The sequence below is a fragment of the Odocoileus virginianus genome, chromosome 1 (assembly GCF_023699985.2).
Source record: "Odocoileus virginianus isolate 20LAN1187 ecotype Illinois chromosome 1, Ovbor_1.2, whole genome shotgun sequence".
NCBI lineage: Eukaryota > Metazoa > Chordata > Mammalia > Artiodactyla > Cervidae > Odocoileus > Odocoileus virginianus.
Window position 1 is genome coordinate 24,100,078 of NC_069674.1, and position 25,325 is coordinate 24,125,402.

A 25,325-nucleotide genomic window follows, 5' to 3' on the forward strand; every position below is an offset into this window, starting at 1 on the left:
TGGTGACTGCAGCCACAAAATTAAAAGATGCTTCCTCCTTGGAAGAAAAGCTATGACAAACCTAAATAGCACATTAAAAAGCAGAGACATCACTTTGCTGATGGAGGTCAGTATAGTCAAAGCTATGATTTTTCCAGTAGTCAAATATAGATATGAGACTTGGACCATAAAGAGGACTAAGCGCTGAAGAATTGATGCTTTCGAACTGCAGTGCTAGAAAAGACTCTTGAGTCCCTTGGCCTGCAAAGAAATCAAACCAGTCTATCCTTAAGGAAACCAACCCTGAATATTCATTGGAAGGACTGATGCTGAAGCTGAAGAAGCTCCAACACTTTGGCCATGTGATGCGAAGAGCCGACTCATTAGAAAAGACCCTGATGCTGGGAAAGATTGAAGGCAGGAGGAGAAGGGGACGACAGAGGATGAGATGGTTGGATGGCACCACCGACTCAATGGATGTGAGTGAGTTTGAGACAGTAAAGGACAGGAAAGCCTGGTGTGCTGCAGTCCATGGGGTCACAAAAAGTCAGATTTGACTTAGTGACTGGAAAACAACAACAACAACATAATTGATGTAAATGCTAACTTTCAGTTACAAGAGTTTTAAAATAATGGTATCTTTACCCTATCTATATTAGGTTTTTTTGGTATATTAATTTGATAGGCTCCATAACAAAATAACACATACTAGAGGACTTAAAACACAGAAGTTTATTTTTTCTCACAGTTCTGGAGGCTAGAAGCCTGGGACTTCTCTGGTAGTCCAGTGGTAAAGATTTCGCACTTCCACTGCATGGGGCACAGGTTCAACCCCTAGAGGGAGAACCAAGATGAAGCATTTCCAAGCAGTGCCGGGAAGGGAGGGTGGTGGAGAGGAACAAAAAACTGAAGCAGTGGAGGCTAGAAATCTGATATCAAGCTATCAACAGGATCAGTTCCTTCTGGAGGCTCTGGAGCAGTATCTGTTCTGAGCCTCTCTCCTAGATTCTGGTGGGGTTGCTGGCAATCCCTTGCATTCCTTGGCTTGCAGCTGCACCACTCTAGGCTCTGCCTTCATCACCACATGATGCTCTTTCTGTGCATCTCTGTGTCCAAATTTCCCTCTTCTTATAAGGACATTCATAAGGACAGCCATATAGGATTAACGGCACACCCAAATCTACTATGATATCATCTTTACTAAGTCTGTCTGCAAAAATTCCATTTCCAAATAAGGTCACATTCAGAAGTTACAGGTGGACATAAAATCTGGGGGAACACTATTCAACCCAGTATACCATCCAAGTTTACAGACTCCCTAACTTAAATGGAATCAGTACTATGTTTGCAAGAGAGAAATGATGGAAAATTCTAATGATTATCGTGTTGGAGAGTGAAATTATGGAATTTTTTCTTCTTATCTCTACTTTCAGAATGTTCTAGAATATGATTATATTACTTTAAGAATAAAAAGTTAATAAAGAAATAATGATGGTATTGATTCTAAGCACTGGCAATGTTTTAGATAATAATTTCTCTTGAATTCAACCTTGGATAATTTCCACAACATAAAGACAAAAGGATCTGGACAGGCAAGAGGAGTTAAGACTGTGAAGTTTCAGATTAACCTGAAAAATCTCTCTCAAAGAAAAAATATAGTCATGTTTAATTCTTTTAATGTAAGAGAAATGTTACCAAAGTGTCCTAGACTTAGGCATCCTTGGATAAAAACAAACTACAATTGCCACATAACAATGAGATTAAAAACACTAGTCAAAAATAAATAAATAAATAAAATAAAAAATAAAAACACTAGTCAACATACCTTGCTAGAAAGAGGTAGGGAACCATGCATTTATGGGCAATAAACTTTTGACAAGTGTCAAGTACATTCAAAGGGGAAATAATAATCTCTTCAACAAATGGTGCTGCAATAACTGGATTTCCACAGGCAAAGGAATCAAGCTAGACCCCTAACTCACACCATATACAAAAATTAATCAGTGGATCAATAACCTACATATAAGTGCTAAAACCATAAAACTATTAGAAGAAAACAGAGGTGAATCTTCATTTTCGGATATGACAGCAAAACATGAGAAACCAAAGAAAAAATAGATAAATAGGATTTCATCAAAACTTAAAAATGTTTATGCATCAAAGGACATTATCAGAAAAGTGAAGAGACAACATACAGAATAGGAGAAAATAGTTGATATTTGCAAATCATCATAAGGGTTTAATATCAAGAATACATAAAGAACTCTTAAAACTCAACAACAAAAAGACAACCCAATTTTAAAAATGGGCAAAGGATTTGAATAGACATTTCTCCAAAGAGATACACAAGTGGCCAATAAGAATGTGAAAAGATGCTCAACATCACTAGTTGTTAGGGAAATGCAGATCAAAACCACCTGAGATACCACTCCACATTCCCAAGGATAGCTAAAATCAGAAAGATAGACAAGAATAAATGTCAGGGAGGATTCAGAGAAATTAGAACACTCATACATTGCTAATGGAATTATAAAATGGTACCGCCACTCATATTTTTCAGAGTTAAACATATGACCCCAAAATTTCACTCCTTGATTTCTATTTAAGAGAAATGAAAACATCTACACGAAAACTTGTACATATTCATAGCAGCATTATTCTCAATAGCTCCAAAGTGTAAACAAACCCAAATATCTATCAACAGATAAAAACAAAATATGATATATCCTTACAATGCAATATTATTCAGCCATAAAAAAGAATGAAGTACTAATACATGATACAATATAGACGAACCTTGAAAATATCATGCACACAAAAAGCCACATATTGTATGACTTCATCTGTATGAAAAGTCCGGAACAGGCAAACTCATAGTGACTAAAACATCATTGATTGCCAAGGACTGGGGGAAGGGAGGAATGGAAAGTAACTGCTGTTGGGTATGGATAGGGATGGATGAGGTTTCTTTTTGGAGTGATGAAATGTTCTGGAATCAGATAGTGATGATGGGTGCACAACCACGTGAATACACCAAAAACTGCTGACATGTACACTTTATTAAAGGGGGAATCTTTTTATTTTAGTTATATATCAATAAAAAGTAGCACATAAGAAATTGCCACCTGATTCGAAGAGCCAGCTCATTGGGAAAGACTGAGGGCAGGAGGAGAAGGACAGGGGAAGCCTGGCATGCTGCAGTCCATGGGGTCTCAAAGAATCAGACAAAAAGTCACAAAGAGTCGGGCTTAGTAATTGAACAACAACATAAGACATCAAAATGTTTGATAACTGTGTGCCCACTTAAAAGCCTATTATGCATCATGCTTTATAGAAACTAAATTTTTACTAAAAATATAAATTTTGCTGTTTGGTACATTTTTCTACTTCGTGAAAGAATGATATGAGCAAACATAGTATGTGTGACATATTCTTAAGAGGAGAGGTCCTACATAGCAGAATAGGCTTATCCACATACATTTTTTGTATATTCTCACCACCCAAAAAACCCACAGCAAAGACAGTGTAACATCTGGAGCTATCAGCAGAGTTGTTAGCTTCACAGGGACAAAAAAATGGATAAGCTGACCCCGATAGGGTGATTAGCATGATGCAAGTTTTTGGGGAGGGCACATGGGAACAACATTATGGAAAGGAGTGGGAGGAAGCAGGATGGCAGGGGGAGAGGCAGGACTGGAATGCAGTCTTAATGGAGGCCCCATGTGCCCCTACGGGCAACTCTAAAGTTAATGGCCCTTCAGCATTGTCCAGAGTTAGGAAGAGGTTAGGCCTTTTAAACATCTGTCTTGGTTAATCTCTGGATGCAGGCTGCCCATGGAAAGGAGTATTAGGTTGAGTATATAAAGTTGGTCTTATGTAGGAATGGGCTTCCCAGGTGGCTCAGATGGTAAAGAATCCACCTGCAATGCAGGAGACCTGGGTTTGATCCCCGGGTTGGGAAAATCCCATGAAGAAAGAAACAGCTACCCACTCCAGTATTCTTACCCGGAGAATTTCATGGACAGAGGAGCCTGGCAGGCTACAATTCATGGGGTTACAAAGAGTCAGACACACCTTGGGGCTTCATGACCCAGATAATCGTGATGGTGTGATCACTCACCTAGAGCCAGACATCCTGGAATGCCAAGTCAAGTGGGCCTTAGGAAGCATCACTACCAATAAAGCTAGTGGAGGTGATGGAAATCCAGTTGAGCTATTTCAAATCTTAGAAGATGATGCTGTGAAAGTGCTGCACTCAATACGTCAGCAAATTTGGAAAACTCAGCAGTGGCCACAGGACTGGAAAAGGTCAGTTTTCATTTCAATCCCAAAGAAAGGCAATGCCAAAGAATGCTCCAACTACTGCACAATGGCACTCATCTCACATGCTAGTAAAGTAATGCTTAAAATTCTCCAAACCAGGCTTCAGTAATATGTGAACCGTGAACTTCCAGATGTTCAAACTGGATTTAGAAAAGGCAGAGGAACCAGAGATCAAATTGCCAACATCTGCTGGATCATAGAAAAAGCAAGAGAGTTCCAGAAAAAACATCTATTTCTGCTTTATTGACTATGCCAAAGCCTTTGACTGTGTGGATCACAATAAACTGTAGAAAATTCTGAAAGAGATGGGAACACCAGACCACCTGTCCTGCCTCTTGAGAAACCTGTATGAAGGTCAGGAAGCAACAGAACTGGACATGGAACAACAGACTGGTTCCAAATAGGAAAAGGAGTATGTCAAGGCTGTATATTGTCACCCTGCTTACTTAACTTATATGCTGAGTACATCATGAGAAACGCTGGGCTGGAGGAAGCACAAGCTGGAATCAAGATTGCCAGAAGAAATATCAATAAACTCAGCTAAACAGATGACACCACCCTTATGGCAGAAAGTGAAGAAGAACTAAGGAGGCTCTTGATGAAACTGAAAGAGGAGAGTGAAAAAGTTGGTTTAAAGCTCAACATTCAGAAAACTAAGATCATGGCATCCAGTCCCATCACTTCATGGCAAATAGATGGGGAAACAGTGGCTGACTTTATTTTCTCGGGCTCCAAAATCACTGTAGATGGTAACTGCAGCCATGAAATTAAAAGACGCTTACTCCTTGGAAGGAAAGTTATGACCAACCTAGACAGCATATTAAAAAGCAGAGACATTACTTTGTCAACAAAGGTCTGTCTAGTCAAGGCTATGGTTTTTCCAGAAGTCATGAATGGATGTGAGAGTTGGACTATAAAGAAAGCTGACCGCAAAAGAATTGATGGTTTTGAACTGTGGTGTTGGAGCAGACTCTTGAGAGTCCCTTGGACTGCAAGGAGATCAAACCAGTCCATCCTAAAGGAGATCAGTCCTGGGTGTTCACTGGAAGGACTGATGTTGAAGCTGAAACTCCAATACTTTGGCCACCTGATGGAAGAGCTGACTTATTTGAAAAGATCTTGATGCTGGGAAAGATTGAGGGCAGGAGAAGGGGACGACAGAGATGAGATGGTTGGATGGCATCATGGACTCAATGGACGTGAGTTTGGGTAAACTCCATAAGTTGGTGATGGACATGGAGGCCTGGCATGCTGTGGTTCATGAGGTCGCAAAGAGTTGGACACGACTGAGCGACTGAACTGAACTGAATTCTTTGTTGTGAGAGGCTGTCCTGTTCAGCAGCAACGCTAGTCTTTACCATCACCCCACTGGTAACAAACTAAAATGTCCCTAGAAATTGTCACATATCCTCTAGAAGGCAAAATTGCACCCATTTGAGGATCATTGGTCTATAGTAACAAGAGGAAAGGTAAAGTACTATCAGAGGATAAACCAACCTCTCAATATATGAAACGAAAAGACAAAGTGAAATTTATTGCTTACCATAAGCATTGTGGCACAAGCTCAGGAAAAAAACCAACTGCTACTCTTATACTGGATTTTGAGCAAGTAGGGAGTTCAGGGTTTGATGACCTTTCAGAGGTCTAAATGTGTTGACATTCTCCCTATAAGTGATAACTTGGGTGAGGCTATTATTGATTGGTTGGCATTTGGTGGCCTATGTATTGAAGTTAGCCTGTGATTGGCTGATTTTCAGAATCAATGGGTTGTCTTTGGGTTTGTAAAACCCACTCACTGGGATGAGTTATCAATTGAACTAAAAACTGGTTCTGAATTCTAGCTACTACCATGAGAATGAAAAAAGAAAAAAAAAAGTGAAAGTGTTAATCCCTCAGTCTTATCTGACTTTTTGCAACCCCATGCACTGTAGTCCACCAGGCTCCTCCGTCTTTGGAATTCTCCAGGTAAGAATACTGGAGTATTCTTACCCACTCCCAGAAGGGAGTGGGTAGCCATTCCCTTCTCCAGGGGCTCTTCCCTGACCAGGTCTCCTGCATTGCAGGCAGATTCTTTACCATCTGAGCCACCAGGGAAGCCTACTATCATGAGAATATGTGAACTTAAAAAAAATTCTTAGTACTCTATATGCTAGTGGGTAGATGTGGAGTGGAAATTTGTGAAAGTTCTCTTCTGATTGCTTAAGGTTTTTAAGTGAAATAGGAAACAAGGACATTAGCAGATAGGGAGGATGGATTCAAAGAGATGTGAAAGTCACCTATGAAGGCAGGAGAGGAGGTACACTAGGGAAATGGAGTATGATTACTGGGCAAAATTAAGGGCCCACTTGAGGTTAAAAATAAGGAGAGACAAATCAGCATGTCATTCATTTTTCTTTAACCATATTCAGCTAACAGGGTTCAAGAGCAGAGTGGTGGAACACTGAATTCTATTGTGATTGAGGTTTTGCCAAATGAGAACTACAAATCAAGAAAGGTTCAAAGAAATTGAGAGTACATTCAAGAGAATGTATTCTTTTTAGCTTATATATTTTGCTTTTTATTATGACATTGTCAAAAGTAGCCAATAATAGAAAAATAAACCCTCATCTATTACCCCAAACCAAAATTCAAAGCATTTTGGAAAAAACAAAGCAAAACATTTTGCCATCTTTTTTCATCTATTCTTACATCTTCTTTTCATTCAGAATTTTAAGGTAAATTCCAGACATCATTCTAGTTCACCCCTAAATACCTCAAAATGTACCTAAGGACTTTTGAAAACCTTAAATCACAATGCCACTATCACATATAACAAAAGGAACAATAAGTTTTTAATATTAATTATCAGTCCACATTCAAATTTTGCAAAGGAATGATAATAATGATTGGAAATGAACTGAAGTTGGCTAAGGAAAGAAGAAATAGGACAGGTGGAGGAGTTAGGATCAGTGGAAAGACTTAGAACCATAGGTGAAAGGCCTGGTGGGTGGAAACATTATTGGAGTTAGGAGCCCACAGAAAGTGAGCTAGAAGGGTTGGAGCGGTTCCACTTTAAACTTTGCCAATTGCTCAGTCATATCAGTCTTTTTTTTTTCCCTCTTAAGAGTCTCCTTCCCACCATCTCATCTATTTTAATTCCGGCACTGATGCTCTCAGGAGAATCTGCAGACTGAATTAGGTCCTTTATACCCTCGGTATTTCTTTGAAGCACTTTTAATTTCAAAAGTTCATGAAAACTTTTTATTTTTTTTAATGTCTTAACTTCACTAATTTTGAACTATGTCTCCTTTATTCACTGCTGTCATTGCCAGCGCTGAGGACACCGTCAGTAGAACACCCTCATTAAATAATTTTTGGACAAAGCAGAGAAGAATGTGTTCAATGATGGCAAACGCTAGAAATTCTAAATCCACCCATAACACTGTTTCTAAGAAGGATTCGAAATTATTTACTCTCAAGTCGCCATCCTGTCACATGTAAAAAGATACAACTTTAAACCTTTTGAGTTAAATCTTTTAAACCTTCGGTTAAACCTTTTTAAACCTATGAGTTAAAACTTTTAAACCTTATCAGTTAATTACCTTAAGACTAAATTGAGCACCTCACCCCTGCTGAACTTGGAGGTAGCGCTCTAAAAGCCTATCAACCCAGGTATACTCGAACATAAAAGAAACGACTAAAATTCGTGTTTAACCAGAGCCCTCCCGCGAGTTTCTACGTCGTTTGTTTTTTGTTTGGGCCACGCTGCACATCACGCGGGATCTTAGTTCCCGCGACCACGGGATCTGAACCCGCCCACTTCGGTGGAAACTCGGAATCCTACCTCCTGAGAAGTCCCTACCTCGCTCTAAAACGAGAATTTGCTTCCTTCTAACGAAGCCAAGAAGCGCTGGGCCCCGCGGCGAGACCCCACAGGTCTCTCGGGCTAACAAGCGGGAAGCCAAAGAAAGATCTTAATCGCCCAGAACGGAAGTTCCTGAGCCTTCACACCCGCGGGGAAGTAACTCGGACACGGACCAAGATGGCGGCGCCCAGTGAGGGGACAGCCTTTGCCTCGGGGGTCGAAAAGAATTGGAGTGCGGTTGTTCGCTCTCCAGAAGGGACTCCCCAAAAAGTCCGGCAGCTGATAGATGAGGGAATTGCCCCGGAAGAGGGAGGCGCCGGCGCCGAAGCGTGAGTGCAGGCTGTGTCTGGCGACGGCAAATTGAAGAGGGTTTAGGGGACTCGGACCAGAGGGGATACCTGGGTCTGTAACTCAGGCGGTGGGGGTGGCTTCGACCCGGGATCTTGAAGAGACTGGGATTACTTCGCCTTGTCGCCTTTAATCTTCTCCTCAGGAGATACTGGATCCCACAGTGGGGGCGCAATTTTGTGTTAAGGAAGAATTTTTTTTTTTTTTAATAACCGGGGCGGGAGGAAAAAAAGAGGACTGCTAACTGGAAATGCGCACCCGATTTCTCTTGGTTGGACTTCTTAACCTTTTTTAAAGTCCTAGACACTTTTGGCGGCCTTGTAAAGTTTATGAACACCTCAGAAAGTTATATTTTTAAATGCATGAAGTAAAATGCATAGGATTATAAAGGATACCACTTACGTTGGAATGCAGTTAGTTATCAGAAAGTAAAAGATTAAAAAAGTGATGCAGTAAAACTCATTAGTAAAACGCTTAATTATTTAGTAGTAGATATGTTGTCTACTGTAATTTTGAAGTAGTGCTAAGCATAAACGGTACATACGCAGTAACCATAATGTGACAAAATATCTGTGAGTTCCATGGTGACAAGTTTACAGGTAGTGCTGATGCTACTGTGGTTTTTTAAATTATCTTCATTCATAATGGAAAGAAGTGCTGCATTTCAGTTAGAAATTACTAAAAGAAATGTCACTTTTTTCTATCCAAATTTTTGAATCCTCTGAATTTTTTCCAAGATCCAACCTCCCTGAGGCTCTCTGTGATCCTCAGAAGGATTCTTAGAATAAATTACTTTGACTTATAATAATTGATGTAATCTTGAAAGTGAAAGTCGCTCAGCAGTGCCCTACTCTTTGCGACCCCATGAACTATACAGTCCATAGAATTCTCCAGTCCAGAATATTGGAGTGGGTAGCAGTTCCCTTCTCCAGGGTATCTTCCCAACCCAGGGGTCAAACCCAGGTCTCCCACATTGCAGGCGGATTCTTTACCAGCTGAGCCACCAGGGAAGCCCCGATGTAATTTTACTTTTATTAAAATTACTTTTGTCTAACACAGTTCCTCCCTTTACCCTATGCAGGCTCTGTTTAAGTGCCTTTCATTGAATATAAAATAATTGTTTTGCTGTGTTTTTTTCCCTTGAATTTTTAAATGAAATAGCCTAAAAATCTTTACCTAGATTTAAATTTTCAAATTAGTTCCTTTGGGGGAAAAGTGGGTATCACGTATCAATCTAGGTAGAAATATAAAAACTTATTTTCTGCTGTTAAAAAAGTTGAATTTATAAGGTGGTTCAATTTGTATATGGATAGAAGCCTTGAGTCTTGTTTTGTATTTACAAAAGTTATGCAAAGTGCTGTCAGAGACCAGAGAGTGAGGTAAAACAGTTTACTAGTGCAGGATTAGCAGAGCATGGTGGAAGTAGAAATTGCTTGAAACTTAGTTGTGGCCAAACTGTAAAGAGATTTGAATGCCAGACTGAAGAATTTGGATTCTGTGAAACTGCTGAAAATGTTGAGAAGTGAAATTTAGAAAGTTTAAAATCTAGAGTGGTGTGATTGATATTATGATGTACAGAGATGCCAGATACAAAATGTTTAGGCAAAGTGATGCCCTGAAAGGATTACCAGTAGTTCTGCCGCTTTATTTTAGGAAGGACACATCTGCCACATTCCAGTCAGTTAATGGATCACCCCAAGCAGAAGAACCTCCGTTGGAATCTACAAGCAAAGAAGCCTTCTTTAGCAGAGTGGAAACATATTCTATATCCTTCTAGGTTCATGTGAGTTGCATGTTCTCCTGCTGCTGAATTGTTTTTTTTTTCCCCAGGAATAACACCACACTCTGATGTTTTAATTTTTAGAATTAAACTTGCTAAGAATTTTTTTAAGGAAAATTAACATCATAAAATATTAAGGGACATTTGACTTCTAATCTTTTTTTTTTCCCACAGAAGAGAAAACTAAGAGCCTGTGAGAAAAAGGAATAATAACTGACATTGTTTACAGTGTTTTCATGTTTATTATCACATTTGAGCTTCATCTTAAACATATGAAAATAAGTATTCTTAATCTCATTTTGCAAAGAGAAAACAGTTCAGGTAGATTATTTGATTTACCCAGGGTCAACTTGTTAGTAACTGGTAGAACCGGAATTATGGTGTAAGGCTCTTAGTGCTCAAACCTAATGTTATTTTAGACTATAGTACATTTCCTGTCTCTTTCAAGATTTTCCTCTGTAAGTTATCCATGGTTGCACAACAAATTATCCTCAGACTTAGTAGCTTAAAACTACAAACACTTATTATCTCACGTTTTCTGTGGATCAGCAATCTAGGCACAGCTTAGCTGAGTCGTATGGTTCAAGGCCTCTCTCAGACTGTCGTCAAAGTGTTGGCCAGGGCTAGACTAGTAAAGGATCTACTTCTAAGCTCACTCACGTGGTTGTGGGCAAGATTAATTTCCTCATGGCTACTGGAGTGAGGGTTTCAGTTCTTTACTGGCTTTTGACTGGAGCTACATGGGCCTCTTACAGGGATAGTTCACAACATGGCAGCAGACTTCAGTCAGAGTGAGCGAGCAAGAGAGAGCAAGATAGAAGCTAGATTATTTTTATAACCTAGTCTCAAGCAACATTGCATCACTTTTGCCGTTTTCTATTTGCTAGAGTGTTTTTAATTTAAAAGCAATTACAGACTTAATAGAAAAGTTGTACAGGTTACATAGAACCTTCTTTTGAGTACTTGAAAGTAAGTTGCCAAAGTGACACCTCATGACCCACAAATATTCCCCACAAACAATGACTTTCTTTTACATAACCACAATGAAATCATCAAAATTGGGAAATTCACATACTAAATTACTACAGTCTAACCCTTACATCATAATTCCATCAGTTGTCATCATAACCTTCTTAAGAGGATCTAGTTAAAATCTTCACTTTTTCTTTGAATTTCATGACCTTGATACTTTTGAAAATGATAGGCCAGTTATTTTATAGAACATATCTCAGTTTGCATTTGTCTGATGTTTGGTTATGATGAGATGCAAGTTGTGATGCTTTGTTCTCATTACATCCTGTCAGGTGGCACATGCTTTTGATATGCCCCTTTACCCGGATGATCATTTTGATCAGTTGATTAAGTGGGTGTCTGTCGGTGTTTACTGTTGTAAAATAACTTTTTTCTCCTTTGTAATTAAGCTGTTTGGTGGGAATGTGCTTTGAAACTACGTAAATATAATTCCTCATCAAACTTTATGTAACTTATTTGTAGTAGCTTGGTCTCCTGATTTCCTTTTTTATTCAATGGATTTTAATCCATTAGTATTATATTTTGAAATTCCAGTTGCCCCTGATTTGTTGAGTGGGAGGCCCGTGTAGATACTCTTTACACCTCACTTGGCTACAGCACCCCAAGGTGCTCCACCTTTTTATGTGGACTCCCTCTTTACTTCGGCTTTGATGCCTTGCCCTGAGCTGTCTCCCTCACCCTCCTGGCTTATTCCTCTGCCTTGCACCACCTGGTGGCTTTAGGACTAAATTGTTCAGGAAGGAGAAAGTATTTTAACCATCCTTGTACTGCTGTTCCTTGAATTAATTTCCTAATATTGATACAGCATTTAAAAATTATTTCATTTTGTTATTTTTTGTTCTCAGAAATTTAATTTGATTGCCACTTTGATATGATAATTATTTATTTGACCTAAGCTAGGTAAGTGATTCTCTTACTTTTTAAAAAATTTATTTAGTTTTTAATTGAAGGATAATTGCTTTACAGAATATTGTTGTCTCCTTCTTTTATTCTACAGAATCCAAACTCCTTTAACATTTATATCTAGATTCTATTTCTTTTTTTTTTTAGATTCTGTTTCTAGTCTTCAATCCTTTTGTTGCTATTGAAATGTTTTCAAATTCCAATATCCCTTGTAAAAATGCAGAACTTTCCCGCAACTTTCATGTTTTATTCTTTTTTTGTATGTGTGCTCTGTAAAACAAGAGCTCTATAGGTAAACAGAAAAAACTGAGTGTTGAATGTTAAAGATCAATAAATGTTTTTTATTTTATACTTGTAGATGCTCTTAATGCTCTCAGCCTATTTAAAACACACATACCACCTACACACATTAGTATATAACAGTCAAATTTAGGGCAGGGATGAATAATGAATATTTTTAATTTTACTGACTTTATTCTTCAGAAGGTAAAAGTAGGGCAGCACAGATGAGCGATAAATATTTCTGTTGTTTGACCTTCACCATCCCTTGTTGCTCAGGCAAATCCTGGTATTATACTAGTGTTTTCAAATCCTTAGAATTTTTTTATTTTATTGTATTTATTTATGGCTGCGCTGGGTCTTCATTGCTGTATGCAGGCTTTCTCTAGTTGTAGCAAGCAGGTGCTACTCTTCGTTGCAGTGCACGGGCTTGTCGTTGTGGTGGCTTCCGTTGCAGAGCATGGGTTCTAGGGTACTCTGGCTTCAGTAGTTGTGGACCTCGGGCTTAGTTGCTCTGTAGCATGTGGGATCTTCTTGGACTAGGGGTCGAACCTGTGTCCCCATCATTGGCAGGTGGACTCCCAAACACTGGACCACCAAGGCAGTCCCTAGTATTTCATATTAAGCAAAACAGAATGGCTTCTCTACTCCATCCCACAACTGAAAATAAAAAACATCTTAAGCATATAAAATATATAGGGCTTCCCATAGATTTTCCTCTGAATGTGTTTATTCCTAAATATACTAAGAGTGAATTAAAGTTTTCATTTCTGGCTTGTTCATTTTAATGTACTCATGTTTTTCTTAACATGAATACTCTCTGAAATGGGCAGGCAAGCCCTCTGAACTGTCTCCATTGGTCTGTGCAAAATACGGATGGGTCACAGTTGAGTGTGATATGTTGAAGTGCTCCAGCTGTCAGGCTTTCCTCTGTGCCACTTTACAACCAGCTTTTGATTTTGACAGATGTAAGTATAAAGTACAAATTACATTTTTCTCCAAGTTCAAAAGATATCTATGCTAGCTTTTCGGAAAATACTAGCAACTTGTGTTTGATCAAGAATGTGTCCTTCTATATATAACAAGGTAAATTTGTGATTTTCTTCACCCTAATTATTAGCTTCAGTCATTACTTTTTTTTTTTTAAAGCTCAGCTACTTTAGAGTGAACCTGTCTTTATGCATTCTGGGAAACTAACAGCAATATGTTTATATTAGGATTCTGAAATTTATACTTTAGGCTAAGAAACACAGGGCATTAATGAAGGCTCACATTTTGGAATGCTCTGCCTTATAAAGATACATAATAGCTCCTTGTTAACTGGTCTTAGAATCTTGATTTAAAACTTGTGACAAATATTAAGATGATGCAGTTACTAATATTTCATATCTTTAAAAATTGCCTTAGTTATTTTTATTTTTAGTTGTATCTATACTCTTAAAGGCTCTTGGCCATTGGATTTTGAATCTGTGATAGTGTTTTTTTTTTTCTTTTATTTTTATTAGTTGGAGGCTAATTACTTTATAATATTGTAGTGGTTTTTGTCATACATTGACATGAATCAGCCATGGATTTACATGTATTCCCCATCCCGATCCCCCCTCCCACCTCCCTCTCCACGCGATTCCTCTGGGTCTTCCCAGGGCACCAGGCCCGAGCACTTGTGTCATGCATCCAGCCTGGGCTGGTGATCTGTTTTCACCCTAGATAATATACATGTTTCGATGCTGTTCTCTCGAAACATCCCACCCTCGTCTTCTCCCACAGAGTCCAAAATTGCAGCACTATTTATAATAGCCAGGACATGGAAGCAAACTAGATGCCCATCAGCAGATGAATGGATAAGGAAGCTGTAGTACATATACACCATGGAATATTACTCAGCCATTAAAAAGAATTCGTTTGAGTCAGTTCTAATGAGATGGATGAAACTGGAGCCCATTATACAAAGTGAAGTAAGCCAGAAAGATAAAGACCAACACAGTATACTAATGCATATATGTGGAATTTAGAAAGACGGTAACGATAACCCTATATGTAAAACAGAAAAAGAGACACAGATGTACAGAACAGAATTGTGATAGTATTTTTTAAGGCATTGTTACCTGTGTGGGTTTCAGATAAGGAACGATGTGCTGAGCTGAAGAAAGCCTTATGTACTGCCCATGAGAAGTTCTGTTTCTGGCCAGACAGCCCCTCTCCAGGTACTTATTCCCAACATTTCCCAATTATCATCTCTTTGGTCACTGCATTTTAGTATTGTCTATTTCTTTGTATAAATCTAGTTTTTGAAGTTTCTTTCTCCTCCTTTCTATTTGTGCTTTACAAGAAGAACTGACATTAATTTATTCTTATGTCATTATTTTATTAAATGCATTTGACATGACAGAGATTAAACCATGCATACATTATCCTGTTTAATCCTTGCAGGGGCCCTGGGAAGTAAATATTATCAATCTGATTCTTAGATAAGGAAACTGAGAATCAGATATCTTAAAACCAACTAGTGAGGAGCCATAGTTTTATCTAGTTTTATATATCTAGTTTTATCAGCCACTAGTTTTATCTGATTTCAAACTCTCTGCCTTTCTCACCAGCCCCATGTGCTGCCCAGGTTTCCTGGTACACTAATGGCATTAATGGTGGCAGTTAAACAGGGTCAGTTGCTAAGGAAGACTCACAGGACTGCACATGAGAGTGATCACAAATCTACAGTTTATGACAGTAAAGCAGCACAACATAGCAGTAGCACTGAAGTGAAGGTATCACAGGGGCTTCCCAGGTGGTCCAGCGGTAAAGAACCCACCTGCATACAGGAGATTCCAGAGATGAGCCCCAGGTCGGGAAGATCCCCTGGAGGAGGAAATGGCAACTCACTCCCATACTCTTGCCTGGAAAAATCCCATGAACAGAGGAACCTGGCAGGCTACAGTCCATGGTTCACAAAAGAGTCGGACATGACTTAGTGACCAAACAACAACAACAAAGGATATCACAGCCAAGGACTCCCCTGTCGTAAGGAGTCTGGAGAGGCCAGGTGCAGGCTCCTCTTGAACTTCCTGTAGAAGAGCTGTGGCAGTATGCCCTTTCTCTCAAATCAGAAACCACTCATGTGTGCACAAAGCTCTTCAGAACAAGGGAGCCTAAAATGTAGTCTCAGGTGGTACTTGTTTATATTTTGCTGGTCTCGGAGGCATATTGTTGAGTAAAGCCTCAAGAGCAGAGCCTTCTGGGGCGCTCACCAAGACCAGAGACAAAACTCTTTGGACCCATAGGACGTGTCTCTTTGTTTTATTTTTAACTTTTTAAGTAATTTCTAAAATTTTAGTGTTTCAAGTATTAAAAAAAAATGTAACTAGTAATACAAGAAGCATCTCTGTATCTACCACCCAGCCTCACCAATTACTAACATTTTGCTACCCTTGTAAACACCCACCTTGCATTCTTTCTGTTAATCGGGAAGAATTACAGGTAACAGCTGTGTAGTTCTCCCCAGTCTCATTCCCTGCTTCCCTGTCCTGCGGTAACTACCATCATGAATTTAGTGACCATGATTTGTTTACATGGTTTCTGTATCTACAACATCGACTCGATGGACATGGGTTTGGGTGGACTTCAGGAGTTGGTGATGGACAGGGAGGCCTGGCATGCTGCGGTTCATGGGGTCGCAAAGAGTCGGACACGACTGAGCGACTAAACTGAACTGAGAGGCAGTATAGCTGGTACTATTTATTTGTTTTAAATTTTCTATAAATGTTATCATTCTGTATATATTCTACAACCTGTCCTTCATAGGGGGAGTCAGCTTTTTTGAAATTAGTCCATGTTGTCACATTGTAGCAGGCTTCAAGCTTTATAATTGGTAGAGCCATCTAAAATTTTAATCCGAGAGCTGAGGAATAGTGTTTATCTAGTTGGTTCTCCCTTTGGGAACACTGGCTTATTCATTTTAGAACCTCCTGTCAGACCCTCTTTCTACATTCTTGTGTGTGACTGTAATTTGAACACCCTTTTCACCAAATTGCGTGTCATCACAGGTGTTAATCAAGCTTTCATTCTTGGTACACTTCCTACTTACTCTAGCATAGTGGCTTTTTCTCTGCTTACACAGATTTTGAGCTTTTGGATGTACAGATTAATGTTTTTAATCAAATGCAAGTTTTCAGATCATATTTCTTCAAATATTGTTTCTGCCCCTTTCCCTGTCTTCCAAATCTCCCATTATGCAGCTGTTGGTGTGCTTGATCCCACAGGGTCCCACAGGCCTCTGTTCATTTTCCTTCATTCCACATGGATGCTCCTTCTCACCATCCTTGTGCCACTGATATCTTAGAGGGATTACTACTTCAGATCACCCCACTGTCTGCTAAGCTTATTTCTTTGCATCCAGGCTGACCCCTTATTCTCTAAACTAGTGCATATATTCTATATTTTTCCTTTAAAAAAATCTTCCAGTAGTTTCTCATCAACATACATTAATAAAATTATGGCCTGACTGTTGTCTATACTTTAACCTTCTCTTCGATTTGGCTCCCCACAGGAATAGTGTGTTCCAAGTCTGAGAAACTATTTAGAATTCCCCACATATGCTGTCCCTTAGGGCTTTACTTTTACACACTGTTGTTGGTCTTTCCAGTTCAGCTTAGACCTGACTGCTGCTGAGAAACCGTTCCTGAGACTCTGCTTTCTAAATATAATCACAGGGACTACCCTGGTGGTCCAGTGGTTAAGACTCCATGCTCCCAATGCAGGGAGTACGGGTTCAATCCCTGGTCAGGGAACTAAGGTCCTGCATGCCCCACAGTGCAGCCAAAAAACAAAATAATCACAAAAGTATCATCACAGCCCTATCCAAAAAAAACCAGTTAATTTCTTAATATTATCAAATATCATCAGTTTTACATTTTCCCTGCTGCTTTGTACATGCTTTCTTTTTTAAAATAATCTGCACCAATACCATCTTCAGTTTACTGTTTCCACAGATCGATTTGGGATGTTGCCATTGGAGGAGCCCACTGTCCTTGTTAGTGAATTCCTAGATCGCTTTCAAAGCCTTTGTCACCTGGACCTCCAGCTTCCTTCCTTGAGGCCAGAGGACTTAAAAACTATGGTGAGAAAAAAAAATTTGAACAAAAAAAAACTATGGTGAGTTTTTCTTGGCTAGCATACAGTGGCCTTCAGTTGTCACCAGCATGAAGCATTTCTTTTAATGACCAGAGGATGAAGATAGCTAAGAAGAGAACTACTTGTTTGTCTCTCAGCTGACCTTTTCCAATCTCTACTGGAAAGGTGACTCGAGGGTTTAAATAAATAAGTTCTATTTACACTTTTAGATATGATGCTCTAAGTGGCATAAATTCAATTTTATCTCAATTTGTTACTTAAATACTTAACAGAAGATAATGAAATGTGGCTTCATATGGCTTATTGCATACCGTTTTTCAGACAGACTTAAACTATAGGAAATAGAAGCTATTGTTTTGCTTCTTCAATTGAGAAGCTGTTAACGTATTTTAGCATCAGATTATTAACATCTGATGCCTGTTATAAATGTCTACTTGTCCCTAGCCAAGGCAAGTTTTCTTCACCCTGTCATGGTTCTGTATTATTCTTAGAGCAAAAGTAAAGATTCTGGCTAGCTGTTTTGTTGTGTCAAAAGTAAATTCAGGGCTTCCTTGGTGGTTCAGAGAGAAAGAATCCACCTGCTAATGCAAGGGACACAGGTTTGATCCCTGGTCCAGGAAGATCCCACATGACGTGCGATAGTTAAGCCCATGAGCCACAACTACTGAGCCTGTGCTGTAGAGCCCAGGAGCCACAACTATAGTGAGCCCACGTGCCTCAACGACTGAAGCCCACACACCATGGAGCCCATGCTCCACAACAAGAGAAGCCACCGCAGTGAGCAGCCTGCACACTGCAACTAGAGAGAAGCCCAGGCAGCAACGAAGACCCAGCACATCCAAAAATAAAGTAAATTCAGTGTCAGGGCAAGATATAAGATATAAGTGGTAGTCGTCATTTGGTTTTGAAGTTTACAGATTTCAGAGAAAATATGGAGTTGGTGATTTGAAAGCAAGTTGGTACTAAGAAAAGATGATGTAGTTCCAGGAAAACTGTTCCCTTTCTCATAGCAGATCCTGGGCAGGTCAGGAAGCGCTTGTGGATACCTTAGCCTCTGCTAGAAATAAGTCTACTTGAGTGAAGAGAATTGTCTTTGTGTTTATCATTTTTTCCATGATTTTTGCCTTGTACCATCTAGATGCATCATTATCTATGGCTTCTGTTCATGCTGGTTGAAATTTATGTCTTTCATATTGGTTCCTTTGTAGTGCTTGACAGAAGACAAGATCAGTCTTCTCCTGCACCTGCTTGAAGATGAACTTGATCACCGGACTGATGAGAGAAAAACTGCAACCAAATTAGGCTCAGACATCCAAGTGCATGTCACTGCCTGTATTCTCTCCATGTGTGGCTGGGCGTGTAGGTTAGCGAATGTGCCTGGGGACATAAACCGTGATGACACTATCAGTTCAGTCGCTCAGTTGTGTCTGACTCTTTGCGACCCCATGTATAGCAGCACACCAGGCCTCCCTCTCCATGTATATCAGTTACTCTTAGCATTTGTAGATCACGTGGTGTTTGTGTGAGAAAGGCAGTGACAGAGAAAACCTAAGTGGGTGGAAGAGGGATAGTAAGAATTAACAACCAAACCAGAATTAGAACTCAGGAATTTGTGAACACACCTAAACTTTGTTTCTTTTACTGTCACTTACCAGTTGGAAATGTGTGTTCCTGTAAACAGTGAAGCTCCTTTCTAATTTTAGAAAGGAAAAATCAGTTTTTTCATCAGTTTAACTGATGAAATCTACCAAAGAAGCACCAGCTGAATCCTCTAGGCCCCAGCTTGGTGTTTCCATTCCAGCTGCTCAGTTTGGCACAGAATCCTTCTGAGACAGAAGACTGTCAGACCAATTTTGATTTACTTTAAATATGCTTTCTTTGATACATTAAGGACTATTCTTCTTTTATAGGGAAAAACTTTTAGAAGGGACATGAGAAATTTATAAAACATACCTTTAAAATGGGGCTTCCCTGGTGGTTCAGACAGTAAAGAATCTGCCTGTAACATGGGAGATCTGGATTTGATCCCTGGGTTGGGAAGATCCCCTGGAGAAGGGAATGCCTACCCATTCCGGTGTTCTTGCCTGGAGAATCCTGTGGACAAAGGAGCCTGGCAGGTTACAATCCATGGCATCACAGAGAGTCGGATACAACTGAGTGACTTAACTTTTTCACTTGTGAAATAATCTTGCCATAGACGGCACACTAAGACCCCTAGATCTTTCTATAGGAAATTTGTAAGAGGTGATGAAGTAGGAGGACAGGAGCCCTGAGAGGAGGTGGTCCCCAGGCCATTGGACTGCCCAGAGATTTGTTTGATGAGATGAAGCATACTCACAAATCATTATGTTTAGTCCCTTGGCAGTATTACCTTCTGAGAAAACCCACTCTCTTTTCTTTTCTTACCTAGTTCTTTGTTGGAACCCATGCAGCTCTCCCTGATAACTTGTTCACAGTGTATGAGGAAGGTGGGGCTCTGGGGCTTTCAGCAGATCGAGTCGTCCATGACTGACCTGGACGCTTCCTTGGGCCTGACCAGCTCCCCTGTCCCAGGCTCTGAGGGCCGGCCAGAGCGCTCCCCTCTGGTGCCTGAGTCTCCTCGCAGGATGGTGACTCGGAGCCAGGATACCATCTTTTCCCCAGGCTCAGAGCAGGTATAGATTCCTTTGGCTTGTTTGGGGTAGACTTTTTAAAAACATCATTCTTACCAAAAATGTTGGTGAAAAATTGGAAATTAGCTTAGGTTAATTGATCAGAATACCATAGAATGGTTTTATTCACTAGTTGCAGTGGAGATGCTAAATTCATTATTTTGTATGGAAATCTGTTATTCTTTGAAGAGTTCAGTTACACAGTTCAGAAACTAAATTTTTATACTTTTTAAAATGTTAAAAAGCAATAAATAAAATATTAGCTTTCACATACTTCTAGAAATATTTGTCCTGACCATAGTCATTAATGTCATTGTCCAACATCTCCCTTTTCCTTCAGGCTGAAAAGAGCCCAGGTCCCATCATCTCTAGAACTCGGAGTGGGGACTCATCTAGTCCTGTGGACCGTCCCGAGCCGGAGGCCGCTAGCCCTGCCACCAGAACCCGCCCAGTGACCCGCAGCATGGGAACGGGAGAAAGCGCCGGCCTGGAAGTGCCATCTAGTCCTCTTCGAAAAGCCAAACGGGCTCGCCTCTGCTCTTCCAGCAGCTTGGTGAGCCCACCTGTGTGCTTGGAGGTCCCTGAACACGGCAGCATGCGAGCTCTCACTGTATATACAGCATGGAGAAGCAGGCGTGAGCCGAGCCTGGTCCTGCAGCTGTAGGAGGCTGTGGGAATAAGTTTAAAGATGGGACAGTTGGGTGACTTGAAGGGGAAGAAATTAAGGGTTTTGCCTTTTGTTTCTTTGGGATGGCTACTGGAGACATGATAAATTTGTCTAGCCCAAGGGACAGTAGTGAGAAAGGGGAACAGACCTGATAAGTTGTGGTTTAACACAAAGGGAGTTAAGGAATTTTTAAAATGAGGGGGAAGTAGATGGGCAGAGTTTAAAGGAGAACATAAAACTAGAAATGTGAATGTCGTGAGATTCTGAATTTGACAACTTAGAGCAGAGCCTCCCTGAACTTACACAGTGTCTGCCTTCATTAACACTGACTGCTCTGCCTCCTTCCTCAGGACGCCTCTTCCCGAAGCTTCTTTGATCCCACGTCTCAGCATAGAGACTGGTGCCCTTGGGTGAACATCACACTCGGTAAAGAAACCAGGGAGAATGGTGGCACTGAGGTGGACGTCAGCACTCCGGCAGAGCCAGGCTGGAAGGCAGTGCTGAACATCCTTTTGGCCCACAAACAGTCTAACCAGCCTGCTGAAACCGACTCCATGGTGAGATAAGCCGTTGCCCTGATCATGTGCAGCACTTGCTGTTTATGAGATGAGGAGAATAGGCTGTTCCTATAATTAGCACTCTGCCTGCCCACAGTTTTCACAAGTCAAGATGGACTCAGTCTGGGTTCATCCTAGAGAACAGACAAGGAACTGGCTCACTCTTTCTGCAGTTTAGCATTTGGCATTCCACCAAATTCTGATAAATTCTTTATCTCCTCAACTTAGATGACTCGAAGTAGAAAAGGGATAGAGAAACAGCAAGAGGTAACAGGCTGCTGCTCCAGCTTCGTGTTGCAGAGTAGCTACTTTTTCCATCTTAGTTGCTGTCTCTTGGACTTGGAGCCCTGGCCAGTTAACTTAGCTGTCTGGACGGAGCTCTGTACTCTGCTACCATGAACACAACTTAATTTCTCATGGTGGGCATGTTACTTTGCTGTGTTCTGAGGCCCCAGGTTTTTGCACTGACCCTCAGCTGCCATCACACGAATGACTGTTGCTGGTTCCACTTGTGGGTAAAAGCAAACCCATCACGAAAGCTGAGAAAGCAACTCAAGCGTTTGCTCTATGCCAAGGATGGAAGTGAGAGAACGGTGGGCATTAAGGAATCATGAAAACCGCATTCGGTTTCCTTTGTTGGCTCATTCCCAAATATGCCATGTCACCTGCTTGGTATAAATATAGTAATTTCTGACTTCTGCTGCCTCCAAGGACAAAGTAAAATAATACTTGCCAGCAGCTGTTTATCAGAAGCATTCCCAGATTCATGGTTTTGTAGGGTTACAGGATTCCACTAGAGGGAGCTGCTGTGATGCTAAAAGCTCAAGAATGTACATTTATACCCTTAGTAAATATGCAGATGATGGTTTTCCAAGTTTTTGCCCCCCAAAAAACCCTGCATTTTTCTAGTTTAAGACCTTGAAAATACATAAAGCTATCTGAAGACAAATGTTTTGGCCCACCTTTCAAGTGGGAGAGATTAGCTCTGTCTTTGCACATGAGTTCTCTCTGCCTGGGTCCTCATGAAAAATGTATGGCAGTTCTAATTGACTCCCCTCTGTCACTGTCATGCTAACTGGGAACCCCACAGGGCTTTTTTTTTTCTTTTTTGGTAGTGGGAAAATTTGGCCTCATAACTGGCCCTGAGTTCCGGAACTTTGAAGGTCTGTTTTGGCAACTTGTCTGATAAGATTCCCCACAGCTGTTGTGTGACTGGGAATTATAAAACTTAAGAGGCTCTCTTGTAAAGGATCTTGAAGCTAGAAAAAAAGTTTACACTGTTTTCCAACTTAAATTTCTTTCAATTTTGTCACTGTATTAACTAAATTGCCCTCAGTCATGAGTAAGAGTTCAAACTTTTCCCTCCTAGAACTTTATTTTATTAAGACATTCAGCCACAAAGAGGGTAAGAAAACAGTGAAAATGTCATCTTCTGTCAGACATTGGAGGGAACTTTGTGGGTTATCTTGTTAGATGTGTTTGTGCTCTCACCAAGATCCTGTGCTCTTCTGTGACTCCCCAAGGCAAAGACAACCAAGTGTTCTGCTTCCCTGAGAACTTTAATCTTTCAGTGAACTGTTCTGTCTCCCTGTAACACCATTTCTCAGAATCTCAGATCACTTCACAGGCATGATCAAGTGGCAGTGAGATTCTTCCTATTATTAGCTCTGCTGGCTAAAACAGGAAGCTGAGAAGGCCAAGGTCATAGCTTAAACTCTTCAGAGTCATTTAACTTTGTTTCATTCCTCAACCTTAGATTATTCCATAAACACCAGCTTGGCATCTTATGAATATGAATCCTTGTTCACAGGGCCAGTTCAACAGTCACAGATGAGAAGTCAGTGCACAGTGTGTGGTGCTACACTGATGGCGGGTCACACGTGTCATCCTCTCATACAAAGATGAGGACACGTACGAATGCTTGGAGGAGAACATGAGCCGTATTGTAGAGGCTCCGAGCGTGTTAACAGTGGTATCACAGCAGACTCAAGCTTCTTGATTCTTAGTCTGGCTTTTAGCTATACCCACTCCAGTGTTCTTGGGCTTCCCTTGTGGCTCAGCTGGTAAAGAATCCGCTTTCAATGTGGGAGACCTGGGTTTGACCCCGGGATTGGGAAGATCCCTTGGAGAAGGGAAAGGCTACCCACTCCAATATTCTGGCCTAGAGACTTTCTTGGACTGTACAGTGCATGGGGTCGCAAAGAGTCAGACATGACTGAGCGATTTTCACTTTCACTTTATGTATAGCACAGTATACAATTAACTTGTTTTATTCACTCCTACACATATCTAGATCATTGTGGGAGAAATTTATAGACCACACCTTAAAGCTATTACCCTTTGTCTCTATAAAGGAATTTAATCTCTAATAATGAACTTTTCTATCTACAGAGTCTCTCTGAGAAATCAAGGAAGGTATTCCGAATATTCCGGCAGTGGGAATCTCTGTGTTCATCCTGAAGATATCCCAGCCCTTCTTGCAGAGAAGTGGAATGAGTGGCTTTGAAAAAGAAAGCCTAAATTCCTTTTTGAGCAGCTGATGCTAAGTTTTTCTCCATTCTGGTTTAATCACAAGGAGCCCCTGCCCTTGCAAAGACATATGTGTCACCGCCTGCATCTGACAAGAGGAAGCCTGTTTGCAGCGTAGGGATGTGCAGGAGAGGCAGGCCGAACCTGGCTCTGGTAAAGGAGTGCGTGATTCCAAAACTCCCCAGAGGACCCTGGCCTTGAGTGGTTTTCTTGTCTGAGGTCGGGGCAGTGTTTGAAGACTCTTATGTCCCAGGAATATGTCAGTGTGTGTTAATAAAACATCTGTTAAGGTTCTTACAGTTGGAGAACTATTTTCCTCCTTCCTGGGCTGATATAAAGGAAGCTGAGACTGAGAAAACTACTACAGTGGAGCAATAAATACAGAATTTTAGTTTTCAGATTGGCTGCAAAGCCTGGATTTATCTGTGATTCTAGTCAAAGAGGTATTCCTGAACAGAGACAAGACATTGTTCCCTGCATCACCAGACCTCCTGATGCGTTATAGTGAATGGTAAGCTCATGGTTTTCTCCCTTCACTTGTTCCCTGCATCACCAGATCTCCTGATGTGCTATAGTGAGTGGTAAGCTGATGGTTTTCTCCTTCACTTGATAATAACAAGAATGAGAGAAGCCAAAGGGAGGAAGGCTCTTCAGAAGAGACCCCCTCCGTGTGCCTTCCAGTGCAAGGCTCCCCTGAGTGGGGCTCCCCAGGGCTCTTTCACTGCCCATGGGGAGTTGTCTCCAAGGTGGAGAAGTTGACCCTGACCTGCCCCAACTAAATAGACTACCCACCAAGAGAGCAACCATGAAGGAAACTAGGTATTCTGCCAAATGTCATATTTTCTTTCAGTAGCTGCGGTAGGTTGGTTTTATAACTCACTTTTATACTGAAGTATTCTAGGAACATAGTATGTAATATAATACTCTACCCATGCTAAACTTTATATCTCTAAAAAAAAATTTTTTTTCTATGTATTGCACCCAACAAAATAAACCCTTAATATCATCTAATACTCAGTCCATATACAAAATTCCCAGTTGTTCCCAAAATGTCGTTTACATTTGATTTGTCCACAGCAGTATCCAATTCAAGAAGTAATGGGTTGCATAAATCTCTTTAGTGTAAAGGACAGCTCCTTTTTTTTTCATGTATGTCAGATTTTAAATTTGTTATTTTTTTCAATCCTGACTTTTTAAAGAGGGTACATAGTGTTGATTTTGCTCTTAAATCAAGCCTCCATCAGTGGGTAAGACTGGTAGAGGCTGCTTCCAAATTATTTTTCTAGGGGCACTCCTTTGCCTTTGGCAT

At 40.5% G+C, this 25,325-nt stretch overlaps 1 protein-coding gene across 1 annotated transcript; it reads left to right on the forward strand.

Annotated features, from left to right (window-relative positions):
• Positions 1-8,073: 8,073 nt before the first annotated feature.
• ZC3HC1 (zinc finger C3HC-type containing 1) lies at positions 8,074-24,315 on the forward strand. Its single transcript, XM_020905611.2, has 10 exons — positions 8,074-8,475; positions 10,148-10,259; positions 13,306-13,456; positions 14,609-14,692; positions 17,471-17,598; positions 18,821-18,975; positions 20,023-20,266; positions 20,604-20,816; positions 21,281-21,487; positions 23,879-24,315. Exons 1-10 carry the CDS (start codon positions 8,324-8,326, stop codon positions 23,945-23,947), a joined length of 1,515 nt encoding a protein of 504 aa, XP_020761270.2. The 5' UTR covers positions 8,074-8,323; the 3' UTR covers positions 23,948-24,315.
• The last annotated feature ends 1,010 nt before the right edge of the window (positions 24,316-25,325 follow it).